This window comes from Lissotriton vulgaris, chromosome 1_1 (genome assembly GCF_964263255.1).
Source record: "Lissotriton vulgaris chromosome 1_1, aLisVul1.2, whole genome shotgun sequence".
In the NCBI taxonomy this organism is placed as follows: Eukaryota; Metazoa; Chordata; class Amphibia; order Caudata; family Salamandridae; genus Lissotriton; species Lissotriton vulgaris.
In genome coordinates, this window is record NC_141685.1 from 1492281417 (window position 1) to 1492298855 (window position 17439).

General features: G+C 43.0%; 1 protein-coding gene across 3 annotated transcripts in view; it reads left to right on the forward strand.

Annotated features, from left to right (window-relative positions):
* PLXNB2 (plexin B2) overlaps window positions 1–17439 on the forward strand; it is a 629238-nt gene that overhangs the window by 564107 nt on the left and 47692 nt on the right. For all 3 annotated transcript variants that reach the window (XM_086967392.1, XM_086967395.1, XM_086967394.1), the window contains 3 exons: window positions 1942–2008; window positions 3352–3498; window positions 11895–12051. In XM_086967392.1, coding sequence (XP_086823518.1) covers window positions 1942–2008; window positions 3352–3498; window positions 11895–12051 — 371 coding nt within the window. The remainder of the gene's footprint in view (window positions 1–1941; window positions 2009–3351; window positions 3499–11894; window positions 12052–17439) is intronic.

The following is a 17439-nucleotide window of genomic DNA, read 5'->3' on the forward strand; positions in this document are numbered from 1 at the left end:
AATTCGTTATTTACTGCAGTGTTAGCTCTGATAAGAAAGCTATCCAGAGTGCCTGCCACCATGGTAGACGATGCCGTAGCTTTGCTCCTCGTCTTCCTTGTTGACATGGTGCTTGATTTTTAATATAGCAGATTATCACCCAGGCTAAAACGATGTAGCACAAGATGTAGTTGATCCTGGGAAGCTAGCCACAGACCCAGAGGGGTGGCCCGGTCCGGTCTACCCCAGGCTCGAATGGGCTACAACGGGCCCGCCCTTGGCCCGGGCTTTGCCCAGCACCCGTCCGCGTGCGTTCTGCGTACGCGGATATGGGCGGAGCTATATAGGAGGAGGAGTGGGCGGGAAGAGGCTCCAGCTGCGGCGAGTGACAAGCCGCTTGGAATGCTGGGCCTCGCAGTCCCGCACCCATAGGCTCACTCCTACAACCGGGTCCCCTCAATGGCCTCTCACTTCAATGTGGGCAGTTTCTAGTTCCAAGTACAATTCCCGGCAAACAGGGTGAACTCCAGTGACAAGCAATCAATCCAAAGTCAGAGTCACTGCTGGCAAACGGCTCCCGCGGAGCGGGGGCCGTGAGCTGTAATAAGCTGCAGGGAGGTGGGGCGGGAAGAGGCTCCAGCTGCGGCGAGTGACAAGCCGCTTGGAATGCTGGGCCTCGCAGTCCCGCACCCGTAGGCTCACTCCTACAACCGGGTCCCCTCTATGGCCTCTCACTTCAATGCGGGCAGTTTCTAGTTCCAAGTACAATTCCCGGCAAACAGGGTGAAATCCAGGGACAAGCAATCAATCCAAAGTCAGAGTCACTGCTGGCGAATGGCTGCCGCGGAGCGGTGGCCGTGAGCTGTAATAAGCTGCAGGGAGGCGGGGCGGGAAGAGGCTCCAGCTGCGGCGAGTGACAAGCTACTTGAAATTCTGGGCCTCGCAGTCCTGCACCCGTAGGCTCACTCCTACAACCGGGTTCCCTCGATGGCCTCACTTCAATGCGGGCAGTTTCTAGTTCCAAATACAATTCCCGGCAAACAGGGTGAAATCCAGGGACAAGCAATCAATCCAAAGTCAGAGTCACTGCTGGCAAACGGCTTCATCCATTTAGGACTGTCTTGACACATGCAAGTCCATGGTCCAAGTCAAGCTTCTTTAGCCTCACACAGCCCTAAGACAATCTGTTCTTGCTCTTCCCTTTCCTCATTATGAATCTCCTAAGTAGTTGTTTACTCTTAACTGGCAGTGCTCTCTACATAAGGGTATCCAAAAAATCCACTTCTTCGACCTTTGCAAAATGTCTGTACCTTTCCCTTGCCTACACCTGGGGAGTGAGGCAACCAGTGCATGATCAGTGACCGCTTGTTCCCTGTTCAAAACATGAAGGTGCTCTCCGTTTGAAACACAATGAAAACATGGCGTTCACCGTAAGTTACTAGATAACCACTTCAAGTTACTTTAAAAGACAAATGTAAGCCTCTGCAATGCATAACATTGAGGTAGAGAAGACTTCTATCTCAGATTAATTGTTGCTCCAAATTTTGAAACTTTCATGTTCTTAAAAACCCTGCTGAGCCTCTTCCTTTTTCCATGAACAATAGCAACCTTTTTAACATAGCTTTAACATTTAATTTTTTTTAATCAATTCCGAACTTTGGAGCTAGATTGGTCAATAAAAAATGTTCTTCCTCTCATTGTTAAAGCTCAACACTGCTTGCTTCTCTGGTAAAAAGGCTTTTAATGCTTCACTTGTAACATTACGGTCAAGCCTGGAGATAGTCCATCGCCTTTTCCTTGTCCTCCATATGTTATGAAGAAAGCTTGTTTTTCTACTGTAAAATAAGAGATGAAGCTCAGTCCCAAACTACTCGCTTAAGTAGGAAAGTGAAATGTGTTGAATCTCTTGAGAACAACGTTTTTGCATGACTTAATTCATATTTTATTCTTTGTTTTTATTAGATCCGAGAATGTTGTGGAGAGGATGCTTTCCAACTGGATGTCAATATGTTTATACCAGTACCTCAAGGTAAAACATTTCTACAATTACAAATATTGCCACTATATTTCTTACACACAATGGGTAGGCAATGAGTGCTAAATCATCTCATTAACTGTGCAGTGCATCCAGCAGTGATATTCCACACGTAGTTTCATTGGCTAGCTAGAGAAACTTTGACTTAACAGAACCACATCATTGTATTTTAAATTAACCCCTCCTTGCTGTTGCCGTGTTGATCTATCACATTTTTCACATTAGGATGGCATTGAATGACACTCCAATACATTGAAACGAAAAGATAATAAAGGACACTTAGCCATTTTCTCAGATGCTTCTTACAAAGCTGTGAATAGCTAGGCATATGCCAAATACATTCTTATTTTCAGTATGCAGTTTCCATTGTCTCACATCTGAAGTATTTACACAATATTTCCTCAGATTAGAGGCTTCATACTCTGAAAAGTGTCCATAAATCAGCAGAGCTGCCAAAGAAATGTGGGGTGTATCTAAAGGATTTACTAATCAGGTTTCCACTACACAAGGAATCAACTTCTGGTTAGCAGAGTGATGTTCTGTGTTTTGTTTTACTTTGTATTTCTGTATTCTTTCCATAGGTCAATGTGCAATACTATGTATTGTGGTGTATTTTGTAGGTCTGTGTAAAGTATGACAGATGGTACTTCACGTTACATGGTTTGAAATTTCTGATCCCTTGAATGAATGTTCAGCATGAACAGTTGCCTGCTGCTAAAGTGCAACAAACTATACTCTATCCTTATGTATTTCTCTAATATTTGCAACCTGCACCAACAACAAGAAGTTTCAATGTATTCTACATGTATTCCCAGTCTGCTTTCATGCAACTAAATAATTCTGTAGTTCCATGTATCCAAGTTGTTCTTTTTTTATAAAACTTTAATGTACTTTCTAGTCTTGTTAATACACTGTTTTGAACATTTTGAGGTGGTTGAAGGGTATAAGGACAATTTTCCCTTTTTTTTTTAACCTTTAAAAATGAATGATAGGTTCCATCCTCTTGCCCCCCTTTCACCCTCTCTTTTGTTTTCAATAACATTGGCGTTATTTGTCCCATTGCTTGCATGGAGAGCCTATTTTATGAACTATAGAGTTTTAGTGGAGGTAAGGTTAAGACTATAGATAGTGGCGTGATCATACGTGATGTGGACAAGCCCTACATTTGATATACCAACCACACTGCAGGTGGACTGTACTCTCCTATACTGATATGCAGTGTTAAATTTCATGAGCGGTCTTCAGTTTGTCACTAAAAAACATTAACAAATCGATGGTTCTGTATCACTACAGAACAAAACTGTTACCTACTTATTTTCCGTAATGCTTTTTTTCAGGACACAGCAGGCGAGCCACTTTACAAACTCTTTAAGGCAATAAAGCACCAGGTGGAGAAGGGCCCTGTTGATGCTGTGCAAATCAAAGCAAAATACACACTGAATGATACAGGTCTATTGGGCGATGATGTGGAATACACTACTTTAGTAAGTTGTCCTACTCAGACTGTTCAAATTACCAAAAGGACTGGTTTGATGTTGTCAACCCATGATGTATGTGTTTTGCTCTCATGTGCCTCAAAATGTCCACTAATGTAACATACCCCAGCCTTATTGTCCATTCTTTCCTGTTGACAGTTCCAATGTTAAAAGTTGATAATTTGCCATGCTTATTTGACGACAGTCGTTGCTGGTCACCGGCACTCACATTTGTGTACTGGGACTTATTTTTCATCATTACACTTTGACCCGGAGCAAAGGAGAGAAGCATAAGGTGAAAAAAGAGGAAGAGACAGAGCGGAAACTAGTGACCAAATGAGAAAGCAAGCATTAAAAAGAACTGTAAAAGGGAGACACAGTCAGGAGGTACAGGGTTGCGGAATAAAGAGGCATAGGCAAAACCAACACTATACAGCCTTGGTTTTTGGCATCCCTGGCATTCCGTAGTGGTGGCAGCACTAACTTAGATGCTTTTTTATACAAATTAATCACTGCTAATGCTTCTTAGGGACCGGTCTTAATGATTCTGTCAGCAGGCTAATGCATACCACCCTCCCATATTTATAAAAGGTTAAAGCTGATTAAGTATAGCAAGACCTACAAGTGCATATATTAATACATAACTTTCCAAATACTGTATTTCTAACCATCTGTACCTGTGCAGGGTTCTGCTGCCTGTCCAGCATTTATGCAAACATTGGAAGGATGGGAAACTACCACCTTCATGTAATCCTACCAGCTTCTCAATTACATGTTTCCAAAACGTAGTGTATTTTCATGAACAAATCTTGATTTGAATAAGTAATGTGCTACTCACCTGATACTATCAGTTAAAAGGGAGCTACCATGATTTCAGATTCCATTGTTTATGAAGTCAAGAGTATGGTGTTTTGCTGACAGCTTTAAACTTAGGCTCTTAATCCGGGGTGTGTTCGTAGTTTGTATTTATGTCCAACATCCATTTGGATAGAGTGGATGCATATGTCTCCTCTGTAGACAAGTAGAGGAACCAAAGCACAACACAAAGTTAGATGTTTATCTTTTTAAGGTTAGTAGACATCCTTTGCTTTCTTCAAAGACACAACAGTACTGTTTACAATATTGCACTCACAATGGGAAAATGTTCTGTTTAAGATGTTATTTTACATAACATTAAGGTTGAAACCAATCCTAGTGTGGCTGTGGCATGGGATTATAGAATTAATATAACATTAAGCAACGCCCAGTTTAGATTAACATTACAAACCCTTTTTTAGTTTCCTCCGGTATTGCAGTTAATGATGATACAAAGATAGTGTTTTTTTTAAGACTACTCTCATTGTGCTCTAACCATTTGTGCCCAGAGCAGCATGAGCTTTTCCATTACTTGCTGCCTCCAACAGTGACCACAAACAAAGGAATAAGACCAGTAGTAGAAGTGGGGAAAGGTAGATGGGGGAAGAGAAAGCCAACGTTGTCACTTCTGTCCAAGAATGTCTACAGAGTGAAATTGAGGTCTACACAAAAGAAAATATCCATAGTAACTTGTCATTATGATTTCTAAGCTTCGCTGTAATGGTTGAAGGGATATACCTTAATGATATCTGTGTAACCAACTCACTGTACTTTGATGTTAAACTGATCATTTCCGTATGCCAAGCACAAAGGATAACCTCAAAAATATATGTACGAGGTATATGAGCTGCAGGTCTCACACTTGGCATTAGATCGCCATCGGGTGTTGGTCTTAGATGTTTGCAGGTTGTTATAGTCTTGGAAGAAGTCTTTCTAGTCACGAGATAGGTGAATCCTCCCTTGGACGATGGTGCACATGGGCATCGACTCCATCCTTGTTGGATAGTTTTTTTCCGCCATTTGGTTCGGATGTAACTTTTCCGTTCCGGTTCGAAATCTACTGTCCAAAGTATTTTGACGCGAAAAAACGTCCTTAACTCTTCGGATTAACTTCCAAACATCTCAACCTTCGACGCAACTTCATAGGCTCGATTCTGGTCGTCAACGCGGGCCTTTAGGCCTATCTACGTCGTGAGGCCTATAGCTCATGGAAAGGACGCCATTCAAGAAATGCCCCCATTGTGGAGCAAAATTTCCGCACATTGACCGTCACAAGGTCTGCAACCTGTGCCTATCACCTGAACAAGACGAGACCAGCTGTCCAGCATGCGCATCCTTTCGATAGAAGAAGACCTTTCGAGATCGAAGGGCCAGTAGACACATCATGCAGACATCAGCTCTGGAACCGGTGGACATCTTCGACGAAGGCCCAGATGTCCCAGAAGAAGATTCCGAAGATCTTGAAATAGTGTCCGAGGCAGAAGACTCCGATGACCCCATCACTCCTGGTCAAAGAGTGAGTACTACTGCCCCTACCCCAACCCCACCACCAAAATCGAAGGCAATGGTCAAGACTCCGCTTGCTGGGCCCTGTCGCAACCGAAAACATACTTCAGAAACCCAGCCTTCAAGCCCGGCTCCGAAGAAAAATGAAAGGCCTTCTGGTAGCTCGGGACCGAGCAGACTGCACGTACCAATCCCACCAGCACCTCCGGCACCGAAACCAAAAGAAGTCCCTTCTCCAAAATCGGTTCCTACGCCGTCCACTTCTAAAGACAAACCGGGCCCGAAAAATCCCAACCCCTTAGACAAACCGGCTTCAAACGTTTCCATACCGAAAAAAACAGCCTCCGCTCCGAAACCAAAATCCTCAGAGCCAAAAGCTACGCCGAAGGACTCTCACGCCTCCTAAGGCTAAAGATAAAAACATACCCCAACGACTCTCGGAACCAAAAGAATTGACGCCAAGAGCAGTTCCTGAGAAGCAGGAGCTTTTTCATCCAGATCCAATCGATCCAAAACAGAAAAAGATTTATATTGATCCAGAAACAGAACATGTCCCCACTGGACCATATAGGAAGAGGAAGGTAGACACAGCACCTGTTCCTCCAGTGCCTATGAAGGACTCTGCAACATCGCCTATGCACCCTTCTTCTCCTATACTTCCTTCTAACCCACTTCCTCTACCTAAACCTTTTACACCTCCAATTGAAACTTCTTCACCTCACATTTCTCCCATCATACATCTCCACATGATGATGATGATGATAACGACATGGGGGGTAGGGGGTGACCCAGATGACCCTTTCACGTACCCAACTGACCCACCTTATTAGGAGTACCCTATCCCACCAGACATACCAGACGTCCCAAGTCCACACACATACCCTTCAAAACCATCTCCTCCAGACGACAATATTGGTTTTGGACAGTTGATTAATAGGGCTGCCATCTACCATGGTGTCACAATGCACTCAGATGAGGCAGAAGAGGACTCAGTTAGATATATTTGACCAGTCCCAAAAGTCAGTGCAAATATTGCCAATGATTAAGGGAGTCCTTAAGCATGCCCCAAAGTGTATATAGATCCCGTAGGTGCCAGGATTCTAAACCCTAGAAAAAGTAGAGGCCTGCCCCTGCAGATCCTACTTACATTGAGGGACAGTTGCCTTTGGATTCTCTAGTAGTTTCTAATGCTAGGAAGCGCGCTAACTCCCAAACCTCAGGAGAAGCGCCACCTCCTGATAAAGAATCCAAGTTGTTAGACGCTTCTGCTAAAAGAATAGCTGCCCAAGCTGCCAATAACTGGCGCATAGCTAACACCCAAGCACTGCTCGCAAGATATGATAGGGCCCACTACAACCAGTTGGAAACCCTACTACAACATTTGCCTGACCAATATAAAACACAAGCAAATGATCTCATCCAAGAGGGTAAACTAATTTCAAATGCGTCAATAAAAAGTGCACTTGATGCAGCAGACGCTGCCTCTAGATCCATAAATACAAGTGTGCTCCTTAGGTGTCATGCCTGGCTCCACATCACAGGTTTTAAGCAGGAGGTCCAGACCACTATCCTTAACCAGCTGTTCAACCAACAACAACTTTATGGCCCGGCTGTGGACACTGCACTAGAAAAAATGAAGACAGAAACTGAGACTGCCAAATCCATGGGAGCTTTACAGCCCCCACAAACACGAGGCTCCTTTCGTCGTCCTTCTTCTATAGAGGAGCCTCCAAACAAATGGGAACAGACAACTCATCTTCCTTTAAAGCCACTACACAAGCATCCCCCAATAGAGGCTACTTTAGAGGCGTTTATAGAGGAAACCGCAATAAGAAGAGGTTGAGGTAATAACAATCGTACCTCTCCCACCACAAAACAGTGACTTCCTTCCGCCCCCCCCCCCCCCCCTTCCCCCCGCCCCCCCCAACATTCCACTCCAGTCAGGGGGAAATTAGTACAGTTCCTACCTGTCTGGAATTCCATCACAATACACAGGTGGGTGAGACAAATTATCCAGTATGGTTACTGCCTAGAACTTACAGCTACCCCTCCACAAATACCACCCAGGCAACGTCCCATGTCCACAGAACATCTTGCGCTACTAAAACAAGAAGTATTCTCATTGCTTCAGAAAAAGCAATAGTGTGTTCTCTTACAACATCAAGGAACAGGGATTTACTCGCTGTACATCCTAATACCCAAGAAGGATGGGACACTAAGACTTATTCTCAATCTCAGGCCCCTCAGCCTATATATACACTCAGATCATTTTCACATGATCACTCTACAACAAGTGCTCCAGCTGCTACAACAAGGCGACTTCCTTGCCACACTAGATCTCAAGGACGCCTACTTCCACATTCCCATACATCTTCTCACAGGAAGTTACTTAGGTTTATACTGGACGGAAAACACTATCAGTTCAAAGTCCTTCCATTCGGAGTCACAACTGCACCCAGTGTGTTCACAAAGTGCCTTGCAGTAGTAGCAGCACATCTCAGAAGACAACAAATCCATGTTTTCCCATATCTCGACGACTGGCTAATAACGGCCAAGTCATTCAGTCGGTGTGTTAATCACACTCATTAAACCGTTCAGACATTACACAACTTGTGGTTCACGATCAACTAAACCAAGTTGCATCTCCAGCCCTCTCATATACACCAATATCTAGGGGCTACAATAAACACCTCTACAGCTCTAGCATATCCCAGTCCAGCCAGGATAGTGAGCATTCAAGCCTTAGTCACACAATTTCAAGACCAACACTCTCTCCCAGCCATACTGTTCATGCAACTCATAGGCACAATGGCATCTTGCATTTTTATTGTACCGTATACAAGACTTCAAATGCGTCCATTACAGGAATGTCTAGCACAACAGTGGAATTGGGCTCAAGGACAACTTATAGATCTGGTGTTGGTAGACCGCTGCGCACATCGCTCTCTCTTGTGGTGGAACACCAAAAACGTGTCCAAAGGGCACCCGTTCCTCAAACCTGTTCCATAGATAATACTTACAACAGACTTATCACTCATAGGTTGGGTAGCCCTTCTCCTAGGACATACACCTCAGGGCAGTTATACCTATACCTAGTAGGTCTCTGTATCATTTAAAAAAAAAACCTTTATTGCATTTCGCCTGTCTGGGCCCGTAGAACAGAATTTAAGGTATAAATAGTTACTGTGCTGATAGAGATAGGCAGTCTGTACAAGGCCAAGCATTGAGTAAACATGGAGCAGCAACCTTACAAAAGAGGCCCATGACACAAACCCACAGCCAGTTGATCCAGCCATTTCCCCCCATACCCGCCCATGTTTGAAGGCAGCCACAAGACTAAAAAACCACACGTTCCTGCTGCGCGCACCACTCTACTCCCTGTCTTGACAGGGTAGGAAAGCCAGGAGACATCCAACCCCCAGCAATGTCCCGTTTTGCTACTAGGAGGGCTTTGTGTAGGAACACTTTCTTCGCCCTTGTGCCCCCAATGCCTTTGAACACCCCCAAAAGGATCACCATGGAAGAAAGTGGATCCTCCCATTCCAGCACCTCCAACAGCTTCTGGTTCTGTAACTTTATGCATGTCATCGCTCTACAAATTGAGACATCCCTTCCTGTTGAGCATCCTCCTACTGTAGCATGACCTACCACCTCTGCAGACTTATAACAAGTAACTGTCAATTGCCTTTTTCAAACAACAAATTCGAAACCTCTATGGAGGAAACCTTCACAGGATCCAAGTCCTTCTTGAGGCCCGAACATTCCCATTTCCTCTATGCTCTTTCTAGTGCCTGGTGCCCATGATTTCTTGAGCACATTGCTTTCCTCCTGAGAAATCTTACAAACAAAAAGGCGCAAAGCCCCTTCCATACCAAAGGATGCAACTCCCTTTCTGGCCCTGACAGCATTTTTGAATTCGGAATCAAATGCATGTCCTCCACCTCTAACACCAGCAACCGTAGAACCGAAGTTGAGCTGTCCAAAAGGGAGTGACTAGAATTATCTGACACCTCTTCCTCCTCACCATTAACAGTACACTCTGTCTCATCGCAAAAGGAGGGAAAACATATCTCTATACTATCTTCAAGTCCTGCTGAAATGCATCCACTTCCTCTGCTTGACGACCTGGCCTCCAGTTGTAATGCCGGGGTAACTGAAATGTCTGCGTTGGCTCTAATAATACCATGTTTATGGGACCCCCACACTTGCTAAATTTTCTGGAATAAATTAACATTCCGCTTCCCGTAGCTGTGGTCCCTGAGGTACCTCGAATTCCAGGCCGCTACCATATTGGATTGAGCTAAAGAATACTCTGCCTATAAATCTTTTTTTTGTTCCAGACGAAAATTCCAATCTCCTTTGCAATCTGAGTCAGATTCCTCAACTTGCTGCCATCCAATTGGTATAAATATTGAGCCACCGAGACATTGTCCATTTTCAACACAACATTGCAATGCTTTAACACCTTCCCCAAACTCTGTAACGCAAATAGTCCTGCTCATATCTCCAAGCCTTTTATGTGCTCAATCTTCCCATGACCTTATGCCACCTGTATCCTGTAGACCTAGACAAGCACCCCAACCAAAAAGGCTTGCATCTGTCTCCAGCACGTAATCAGAACATACTCCAAAAATAGCCCAGCCATTCCAGGCATCCAGATTGTCTAACCACCAAACCAATTCCTTCTGTGCTTCCATCGAAACCGGAATCTGGTCTCTGTACCATCATCTTGTCCTCAAACCTTCCACCTTCAATCTCTGAAGAGCCCTGTAATGAAGTAATCCCAGTGCTACCTGCCCCATGACGGACCATGGTAACCGGTTCCCAAAAAGTATAGACTCCAGGTTGTTGAGGATTCTCCCTGTGTTCAGGGCATATTGGGCTTCGGTGGAGTGAGCTATCTGCATCCCCAAATAGCGAAAATGGTCGCTCTTCCTCGTTAGCGACATCGGTGGGAGTGCAGCCACTTCAAGCCCCGCCTGACCCGCCATCAGGAATGCAGTCTATTTCGCGGGGTCAATTATGCATCCGGAAACTACACCAAAATCATCCAGGACGGTTAGTAGGGCCAGGATAGCCTCAGCCGGCTGACACATGTACACCAGGGCGTCGTCCACGTATAGGGACACGACGTGGGTCCGTCTGTCTACCTCTAGGCCCCAGGACTCTGTCTCTTTGGAGCTGTATTGGAAGTGGCTCCATAGCGATTGCAAATAGGAGCAGGGATAGGGGTCACCCCTGTCTTGTACCCCGTTCGATGGTGATCAGTTTAGAGACCTGCCCGCCTGTACACATCGTAACTGTGGGTCTCTGGTACATAAGTCGCACCCATGCCACAAACTCTGGGCCTACCCCATTCTAAGCAGAACCTGCCACAGATAATCCCATTGGAGGGTGTTGAAGGCTTTTTCGATGTCAAGTGAAATTACTGCTGCTGTCTCCGACAGAGTGCATCACATGCGCCAGCCTTCGTAGGTTCATGTGGGTGCCTCTGCCCGGCATGAACACGCACTGGTCCTCATAGATACCTTCCATCTTAAAATGCCTGTAGAACAGTTCAGATTTCTCAAATGTATCACAGGCCTTTGTTATTTTTCTGGACCAAAAATATTGTACTTAAAATCAAAACAAAAAAATATTTATAATGCTTGGAGAGTGTTTTTAATCCTGGTCTTCTACAGATGGAAACTCAACCTTCAATTCATGTCCACTGCAAAAAATGGTTGGGATAATCTATCTTCAAGGACATGCATGCTTTGGAATGGCATTAAGCTACCTTAGGCTCATCCTAAAATAAGGTTAGATTGTGAAATCTGATCGATTTGGGAATATAGATTTTTAAAAAGCTTTTTTTGCCTCATGGCACAGTTTAATTCTGTTAGCTAGCTTTTGGCTGATTGATGCATTTTGTTCACTTAAGGTTTGTAATGAGTTTCCTTATTGCACTGTATGCAATGTTGATGTTGAAGAATGCTGGAACTTTAACAGAAAAGTCTTGAAAGGAGCTTACTAACTTCAGTCACTGTATGTTTGCGGTTTCACAGACTGTCAATGTCATTGCTCAAGACGAAGGAGCAGAAGCCATACCAGTAAAAGTGCTCAGCTGTGATACAATGACCCAAGTGAAGGAGAAAATCATTGATCAAGTGTACAGAAATCATCCTTATTCACAACGACCGAAGGCTGACAGTGTTGCTTTAGGTAAGCAGATGCATATTCATTGGCACTGGATTTGTCTTATTGTTTGTTGTTTGTGACAGTGTTTGGACTGTGTAGCATAAAGCTTATCTGATGCCATCCAGTCCACCCTCTAGTAAAACAAAACAAAAAAACTTGACTCTTTTGAAAGGATTGTTTGTGCCAGAACAGTCCCTGTGCATCCATTGCAAGAGGAACATACATATATATATATATATATATATATATATATATATATATATATATATATATATATATATATATATATATATATATATATATATATATATATATATATATATGTGTTTGTATATATATATATATATATATATATATATATATATATATATGTGTTTGTATATATAACCTACTGGCCGTAGGTAGTTATAGTTAGGACCTAGCTACCATAGAAAATCTGCAACATTCTATTGGGAATAACTTGAGAAATTTTCGGGTAAATTTCCAAAATTTAGGCCCGCTCCTTCCCTGAAAGTTTCGGGGGGATTCGTGAAGTGGGGGCTGAGAAAAAAGGGGGGGGGTCCCAAAACGTGTTTTCCCCATGTTAATTTCCATAGGACGAATTAAGAAGGCTACAGCCTGAACCGCTGAACGGAATTACGCCAAACTTTGCAAAATTGTAGGGACTGGCACGCAGATGTGCCTTTGCTATATTTGGTGAAATTTGCTCCAGTGTTATAGGCGCGCTCAGAGCGCTCACCGGTACGCGTACTGGGGAGCGCTGCTGGCGCGCTACGGGAGTGCGCGAGCGGAGAAGTGATTGGCTGTCGACATTCTAAACAGTCCGGATAGTGGTGAAAATAAAAAGGGGGAATTGATTAAAAGGGGGCAGGGTACACACCCCCTGACCCCCTAGGTTTTCTGAGGGGGGCCTAGAAGGACCCTGAAGGGCAAAAAACCTTTTTTTTTTTTTTTGCAATTTTTGTGGGATAAACGCTGGGTGCGTTCCCATGTACGCTCACCGGTACGCGCACCCTGAGCTCACCACACACTCCTTTACAATATATAAAGAATATAGCTCTTTTTGGAGAATTGGAGGTAGTTCTAAAAATAACTTTTTTTTCTTCTTTTTTAGATTTTATTTTATTTTTTACTTTTTCCGAACTTTTACAATAACAAGAACAATAAAAAAACTAGAATGCCAAACTGCTCAACAGGAGCAAAAAAAAGGGGAAATATGAGGGCTGGGGAGGGCAGCAACGTTCTTCTCTTTTTCGAACAATTAGTCGCATACTCTGTTCTCCATAACAAAGCAGTTCGTCACACTGCTTACACCTAATGGTAATGTTATTAAAAACAGGCTGAATATTTGGTATCAGCTCGACTGCTCTTCCTCTCCCCGATGATGTTGCTCCTCTGGTGGAAGTCGAGGCGCCATCTCCAGGTGCATTCTGTGCCAGGTCCCTGACACTCTCCCGGGCATAGTTTTGGGGGTGCCTTCTTTGGACATGCCTGAATATTGTGGAGTTCCCAAAGCTGTATTTTTTCCTGGGGTTACCACGAGACAGAATAGTGTTGCAGATCTTACATTCCACTTTAGGAGCATTCACCTTCTTCTCCCATTCTGGAATGCTAAAAAACTTCCAGATGAAAAGCTGCTTCACTTTTGGCTGAGGAGGTTCTTCCTGGAGAAAGTCATCAGAGTCATCACTGCTGCTTGGTGGTCTTGCAGCCATTCTTTGCAAACAATTGAAGAGAAGAAAGGAATAGGTCTTGTTCTCTCCAAAGTGAAAGAGGTAGTGAAGGAAATGGGTGGGGTTTTCATTAGTTGTAAAAAAAAAACTGTTAACAACCAATGAAAAATATTATACTAAAGGATATTAATAAGGACATTAATTTTTGCACAGAAGAATGTAACCTACTTAAGGGAAACTTCAGACCCACCTTGAGGACTACGAATACCATCATGCTGATGGTTAATCTGTGGAGCCACGCCCACTGAGGGCGGTGTTTGCCTGATAGAATAATAAAAATATGAAGGCTACTAAAGGAGGTTCTTGTACATTCTTCTGTGTGTCCCCATGATGAAGAGGCGGAGTGGCCTCGAAACGCGTCGGGAGTCAGAACTACTATCTGGAGAAAGTGCGTGAGGCGCACATGCAAGGTTGCAGAGATGTCGGGAGTGCCTCTCGAGAGCGCAAGAGCTCATTTGGTGATTATATATATATATATATATATATATATATATATATATATATATATATATATATATATATATATTTCTCCACCAAAGTTGCCCTTGAGGATTTGCCACTCACGCAGGGGTAACTGCACTCGATGCCACAGGTGGAGGGGTGTCAGCATGACTTCAAGCCTTTCGATACTGCCATACGCCTTTCGAGCTACAACAGAGCTCTTGATCACTGGCGCAATGAATGAGGAAGCAGGTAAGTATGGAACATCTCTTTTAATTGATTACAAATCCCGGCCATGTGGGCGTCACATCAGGCATTCTGGATGTAGTAGTTTTCCTTCGTATACCCACAGACTCAAAAAGTTCCTGTTACGCAAGTGCGCTGCCTCCACAAACAGTCAAAAATGTTCAACCCGATAGGGCGGAAGGTCCCGAGGGCTTCACCGATACCTCCCCCAATCTCACCGTGGCTCAGGCCCCCCACGTTCTTAGGAATGCTCGCAAGCAAGAGCATATATGTGTATGTATATATGTATGTATATATGTATATGTATGTATATGTATATATGTATATGTATATATGTGTATATGTATATATGTATGAAGCAAACAGTCCAGGTTCCTAACAGTACGGGAACCAACGGTCTAGACCTCACGATACCTCACAGCCAGCAAACCGATAAAGCCTCACAAAAGTAGATCCACAGTGGACAACAGGGAAAACGTATTTTTAATAGGAATGACGCGTTTCGCTCTACGAGAGAGCTTGATCACACAATGCGCCAGAAACAAAAAAATGTTTAAATACTAAACATAAACAAAGGGCTTCAATGACCACCACTAATGTTACACGCCTTCTCCAGTTCATAATAACAAAGGAAGGACTAAAAGTTCAACAAATAATATCGAAACAAAGTAACACTGAATGAAACATAATAGATGCTTGGACTTGCATAGTAACAAACATTTACGCAAAACAGAAACAAACTGCTTGTTTTACGTGTGGATACTATATACAATATTGTGATACTTAGAAAGATAGTGTATTTACAAATAGCAGTGACGGCAAGTGCCTGAAAAACCAAAATAAGGTTACACTGTTATTATCAATCACAACTAGCAAAATAATGACTTAGTGCCAAAAAACAACATGTTCCTACTGACCTAATGCCAGAAAGTAATTTTTGAATTGCTCAACTAACAATGAGTAGCTAAGAATCACAACATGTAAAATGAATATCATTCCAATTCCTAGATCAAACCAGGGCCCAAGAAAACATAATGGAAATAAGAAAATTATAAAAAAGTATATAATGAACGAAAAATAGAAATAAATAATAAGACCAAACGTGTAGGAGAAAGCACAACAAAACTTAAGAAAATAAATGGTGACAGCAAAAAAATAAGAGGGAAAGAAAGTCTTAAACCTAGTCACAGCTGAAGTCAAAAATTGCCCTGACAGGGCACACATAGTAACATAACTAGCAACTATACAATCAGGTGTAAAATTTCACAAGATACATATTATAATATAATCGGAGTGATGAACACCTAAACAAAGTATATACAAATGAGGGTTAGCCAGCCGGCCAACCGCTCTGCGAAAGTCTACACCCCATCAGATAACTCACGTACATAGTACAAAAAGAAGAATTAACTCCAACTGACAATATACAGTTATAGAAAATTGCTCAGATCTTCGGTCAGATTTAAACCATTTGGAGCCTTAGTATCTAAGGACAAAATTAAATGTGATTCTTGCTGCCGAAGAAGTTTCATCCTGTCACCTCCCCGTCCGGGTTGAGGTACGGAGCACAGAACTGTATATTCAAGATCTCTCAGTTTTTTATCATGAACAGCTCGAAAGTGTCGCGCGACTGGGTAGTTATTGTCGCTATTTACAATTGCACGGATGTGTTGCAATATTCTCTGGTGTACCGGAAGTTTAGTACTTCCAATGTACTCTAGGTTGCATGTGCATTTCAATTTATATACAACAAATTCAGATCTACAAGTGAGGTGTTCACGAATAGGGACAGGTGTGGAACAAAATGCTGTGTAGTAGTGGGTACTATTCTTGGCAAACGTGCAAGCTCTACACGAAGTGCACCGAAAGAATCCTGTCTTAGTAGTTAGAATCTTTTTTGGAGGTTCTTCGGGCATAGATCTATCTAATGCATCACGCATACTGGGGGATCTTCTGAATGTGATATTGGGACTTCTAGGTAGTATAGGTCCAAGAATGACATCCGTGAGGATTATAGGCCATTCAGACGTGATGATGTTCCTGATTTTGTGTTCCTGTGTACTGTAGTTAGTGATGAGTCGCACAGTATTTTCATCATTAGGGCTCACAGGAATTTTGGGCATTAGAAGTGTTTTGCGCTCAATTGCGCGAGCTTTGTAGAGAGCCTTATCAAGGATCAAATCAGAATATCCCCTGTGAAGAAAACGTTGCCTGGATTCATGGAGGCATTTTTCCAAGGAGTCATTTTCACTGCATATTCTGCAGATACGAATGAATTCCCCATAAGGGACACTGCGAATCGTATGGGCAGGGTGAGAGCTGTGTGCGTGTAAAATTGAATTGCCTGCTGTGGCCTTTCTGTGTAAGCAGGTTTCAATTCGATTGTCTTTAATGAAAATATTAACATCAAGAAACTCAGCTGAATCAGCCGTGATGCTGGAAGTGAATTTTAGATTAAAGGAATTCCTATTAATCTCTTCAACAAAGATTTCAGCATCTTTCACTGTTCCCTGCCAGATTATACAGACGTCATCTATGAAACGCCAATAGTGTTTGATGTTAGGTAACCAATGGCGATGTGTGGTATGTAGCTCGCGTTCCTCCCACCAGCCAACATGCAAGCATGAGTAGCTGGGGGAAAAACACGAGCCCATCGCCACACCTCGAAGTTGTTCATAAATCTGACCCTGAAACTTGAAAAAGTTAGTGGTTAAACAGATATTTAACATTTCCATTAACATGGTGTTATGTTCACGAAAACAAATATCTCGTCTGTCCAGATAGTTCTTACACGCGTTCATGCCATGTTGGTGGTGTATCGACGTGTAAAGGGATTCAATATCCATGATTAAGAATAGTAAGTTCGCATTCCATTTCACTTTCATGAGTTTGATTAAAAAGTCGGTGGTGTCCTTAACAAAAGATGGAAGACTCTGCATGTAAGGCTGCAAAAAATAATCTATGTATTTGGAGATGTTTTCGTTGTTGCTGC